The sequence below is a fragment of the Oncorhynchus keta genome, chromosome 16 (assembly GCF_023373465.1).
Source record: "Oncorhynchus keta strain PuntledgeMale-10-30-2019 chromosome 16, Oket_V2, whole genome shotgun sequence".
Classification (NCBI taxonomy): domain Eukaryota; kingdom Metazoa; phylum Chordata; class Actinopteri; order Salmoniformes; family Salmonidae; genus Oncorhynchus; species Oncorhynchus keta.
The window spans coordinates 22,112,951-22,117,950 of record NC_068436.1 but is presented as its reverse complement, the minus strand read 5'-3'; the positions used below and the strand labels follow the sequence as shown (position 1 = coordinate 22,117,950).

The 5,000-nt window shown below is 43.6% G+C and overlaps 1 protein-coding gene across 1 annotated transcript in view; it reads right to left on the bottom strand.

The window, feature by feature from the left end:
• The window catches only part of LOC127908061 (ankyrin-2-like), a 168,035-nt gene that overhangs the window by 40,679 nt on the left and 122,356 nt on the right, over positions 1 to 5,000 (bottom strand). The window contains exons 4-6 of the mRNA XM_052465068.1: positions 4,196 to 4,294; positions 2,191 to 2,289; positions 1,479 to 1,565 (exon numbers count right to left, since the gene is read on the bottom strand). Coding sequence (XP_052321028.1) covers positions 1,479 to 1,565; positions 2,191 to 2,289; positions 4,196 to 4,294 — 285 coding nt within the window. The remainder of the gene's footprint in view (positions 1 to 1,478; positions 1,566 to 2,190; positions 2,290 to 4,195; positions 4,295 to 5,000) is intronic.

The following is a 5,000-nucleotide window of genomic DNA, read 5'->3' as shown; positions in this document are numbered from 1 at the left end:
AACTTGTCAACAAGTCACCTAGTCAACCTAGTCAACTAGTCACCTAGTCAACTAGTCACCTAGTCAACTAGTCACCTAGTCAACTAGTCACCTAGTCAACTAGTCACCTAGTCAACTAGTCACCTAGTCAACCTAGTCAACTAGTCACCTAGTCACCTAGTCACCTAGTCAACTAGTCACCTAGTCAACTAGTCACCTAGTCACCTGGTCACCTAGTCAACTTGTCAACAAGTCACCTAGTCAACTAGTCACCTAGTCAACTAGTCACCTAGTCAACTAGTCACCTAGTCACCTGGTCACCTAGTCAACTAGTCACCTAGTCAACTAGTCACCTAGTCACCTGGTCACCTAGTCTCGTCACCTAGTCAACTAGTCACCTAGTCAACTAGTCACCTAGTCACCTGGTCACCTAGTCAGTCACCTAGTCAACTAGTCACCTAGTCACCTGGTCACCTAGTCAACTAGTCACCTAGTCAACTAGTCACCTAGTCAACTAGTCACCTAGTCAACTAGTCACCTAGTCAACTAGTCACCTAGTCAACTAGTCACCTAGTCACCTGGTCACCTAGTCAACGTCACCTAGTCAACTAGTCACCTAGTCAACTAGTCACCTAGTCAACTAGTCACCTAGTCAACTAGTCACCTAGTCACCTGGTCACCTAGTCAACTAGTCACCTAGTCAACTAGTCACCTAGTCACCTGGTCACCTAGTCAACTTGTCACCTAGTCAACTAGTCACCTAGTCACCTGGTCACCTAGTCAACTTGTCAACAAGTCACCTCAAGTCAACTAGTCACCTAGTCAACTAGTCACCTAGTCACCTGGTCACCTAGTCACCTTGTCAACAAGTCACCTAGTCAACTAGTCACCTAGTCACCTGGTCACCTAGTCAACTTGTCAACAAGTCACCTAGTCAACTAGTCACCTAGTCAACTAGTCAACTACTCAACTAGTCAACTAGTCACCTAGTCAACAAGTCAACTAGTCACCTAGTCAACTAGTCACCTAGTCACCTAGTCAACTAGTCAACTAGTCACCTAGTCAACTAGTCACCTAGTCAACTAGTCAACTAGTCAACTAGTCAACTAGTCACCTAGTCACCTAGTCAACTAGTCACCTAGTCACCTAGCCAACTAGTCAAGTAGTCAACTAGTCACCTAGCCACCTAGCCAACTAGTCAAGTAGTCAAGTAGTCACCTAGTCACCTAGTCAACTACTCAACTAGTCACCTAGTCAACTAGTCAACTAGTAACCTAGTCAACTAGTAAACTAGTCAACTAGTCAACTAGTCACCTAGTCAACTAGTCACCTAGCCACCTAGTCAACTAGTCAAGTAGTCAAGTAGTCAACTGGCCCAGCATCGTTTGGGTTTGGCTGGGGTAGGCCGTCACTGTAAATAAGAATTTGTTTTGAACTGACTTACCTGGTTAAATGAAAATAAAGGTTTAAGATTAGAGGTTAAATAATAATATAATTACCTTGCCCTTGGTGTCATGTTCCAGGAGGAGAGAAACCACCTGGTTATGACACTGCTGCAAGGCTATGGCCAGGGGGGTGAACCCATCCTACAGGAGGAGAAGGAGAGGAGGAGAGGAGGAGAAGGGGAGAGGAGAGGAGAGGAGATGAGAGGAGAGGAGAGGAGAGGAGAGGAGAGGAGAGGAGAGAGAGGAGAGGAGAGGAGAGAGAGAGGAGGAGAGGAGAAAGGAGGAGAGAGAGAGGAGGAGAGGAGAGGAGAGGAGAGAGAGAGGAGGAGAGGAGAAGAGGAGAGGAGGGGAGAGGAGGGGAGAGGAGAGGAGAGAGAGGAGAGGAGAGGAGAGGAGAGGAGAGGAGAGGAGAGGAGAGGAGAGGAGAGGAGAGGAGAGGAGAGGAGAGGAGAGGAGGAGAGGAGGGGAGGGGAAAGGGGGAGAGAGAGTTAGACAGACAGAAACACAAAGATATTCAAATTCACAAATCTTGACACACAAACCTACGCACACACCCACACACCTATACACCCACACACACACACACACCTATACACCTATACACACACACACACCTATACACACACACACACACACACACCTACGCACACACCCACACCCATATACACCCACACACACACACACCTATACACCCACACACACACCTATACACACACACACACCTACACACACACCCACACACATCTACACCCACACACACACAGACCTCAGTAGCAGCGCTCTGGTTCCCTCCATTCTCCAGCAGGTATCTGACCACCTCCAGGTGGTTCTCCTGGGCTGCCATGTAGAGAGGAGTGAAGCCATTCTGGAGACACACACACACACACACACACACACACACACACACACACACACATACACACATACATTTACAGACACACACACACACACACACACACACACACACACACACACACACACACACATACACATAAACATACACACACACACAGTATTATACACATACACACACACATACACACACACACACACACACACACACACACACACACACACACACACACACACACACACACACACACACACACACACACACACACACACATACACACACACATACACGCACACACACACACACACAAATTTGGTTACTGAGGTTGTACGTTACATGATAGCAGGTCATTTAGCAGACATTGATCCAAAGAGACTTACTGTTCATAGATACACCTGATACACTTTAATGGAGACTGGTAGTATTATACAGACTGGTAGTATTATACAGACTGGTGGTATTATACAGACTGGTGGTATTATACAGACTGGTAGTATTATACAGACTGGTGGTATTATACAGACTGGTGGTATTATACAGACTGGTGGTATTATACAGACTGGTAGTATTATACAGACTGGTGGTATTATACAGACTGGTAGTATTATACAGACTGGTAGTATTATACAGACTGGTAGTATTATACAGACTGGTGGTATTATACAGACTGGTAGTATTATACAGACTGGTGGTATTATACAGACTGGTAGTATTATACAGACTGGTGGTATTATACAGACTGGTAGTATTATACAGACTGGTGGTATTATACAGACTGGTAGTATTATACAGACTGGTGGTATTATACAGACTGGTAGTATTATATTATACAGACTGGTGGTATTATACAGACTGGTGGTATTATACAGACTGGTAGTATTATACAGACTGGTGGTATTATACAGACTGGTAGTATTATACAGACTGGTAGTATTATACAGACTGGTGGTATTATACAGACTGGTGGTATTATACAGACTGGTAGTATTATACAGACTGGTAGTATTATACAGACTGGTGGTATTATACAGACTGGTAGTATTATACAGACTGGTGGTATTATACAGACTGGTAGTATTATACAGACTGGTGGTATTATACAGACTGGTAGTATTATACAGACTGGTGGTATTATACAGACTGGTAGTATTATACAGACTGGTGGTATTATACAGACTGGTGGTATTATACAGACTGGTAGTATTATACAGACTGGTGGTATTATACAGACTGGTAGTATTATACAGACTGGTAGTATTATACAGACTGGTGGTATTATACAGACTGGTAGTATTATACAGACTGGTGGTATTATACAGACTGGTAGTGTTATACAGACTGGTAGTATTATACAGACTGGTAGTATTATACAGACTGGTGGTATTATACAGACTGGTAGTATTATACAGACTGGTGGTATAATACAGACTGGTAGTATTATACAGACTGGTGGTATTATACAGACTGGTAGTATTATACAGACTGGTGGTATTATACAGACTGGTGGTATTATACAGACTGGTAGTATTATACAGACTGGTAGTATTATACAGACTGGTGGTATTATACAGACTGGTGGTATTATACAGACTGGTGGTATTATACAGACTGGTAGTATTATACAGACTGGTAGTATTATACAGACTGGTGGTATTATACAGACTGGTGGTATTATACAGACTGGTGGTATTATACAGACTGGTAGTATTATACAGACTGGTGGTATTATACAGACTGGTAGTATTATACAGACTGGTGGTATTATACAGACTGGTAGTATTATACAGACTGGTGGTATTATACAGACTGGTAGTATTATATAGTGGAGACTGGTGGTTTCATATAGTGTCTATGTCACTATCCCAGATGGCACTGGGGTCACAGCCTATATGAGCATCATGGAGTCTATCTGTCTGACCTGTGATTGGGCGTTGATGTCGGCTCCTCTCTTCAGCAGCAGTCGAGCCACTTCCTTCTGTCCGGCCAATGAGGCGATGTGGAGGGCTGTGTTCCCTTTCTGCAAGGAGAGGAGCATTAGGATAGGAGGGTTCAGGTGTGTGTGTGTGTGTGTGTGTGTGTGTGTGTGTGTGTGTGTGTGTGTGTGTGTGTGTGTGTGTGTGTGTGTGTGTGTGTGTGTGTGTGTGTGTGTGTGTGTGTGTGTGTGTGTGTGGTGCAGTAGGTGTGAACAGCGTAGCCTCTATGCTAACACCTTTACCAGTCCCCTGTTTAAAGGTCAGGCTACAGCCCAGCTGTCTATCAACTCCAGGTTAACATCTTGGTGGTACTATGTTGTCTCCTCAGATGACTCCTCAATAACATGTCAGATGACTCCTCAATAACATGTCTGATGACTCCTCAATAACATGTCAGATAACTCCTCAATAACATGTCAGATGACTCCTCAATAACATGTCAGATAACTCCTCAATAACATGTCAGATAACTCCTCAATAACATGTCAGATGACTCCTCAATAACATGTCAGATAACTCCTCAATAACATGTCAGATAACTCCTCAATAACATGTCAGATAACTCCTCAATAACATGTCAGATGACTCCTCAATAACATGTCAGATAACTCCTCAATAACATGTCAGATGACTCCTCAATAACATGTCAGATGACTCCTCAATAACATGTCAGATAACTCCTCAATAACATGTCAGATGACTCCTCAATAGCATGTCAGATGACTCCTCAATAACATGTCAGATGACTCC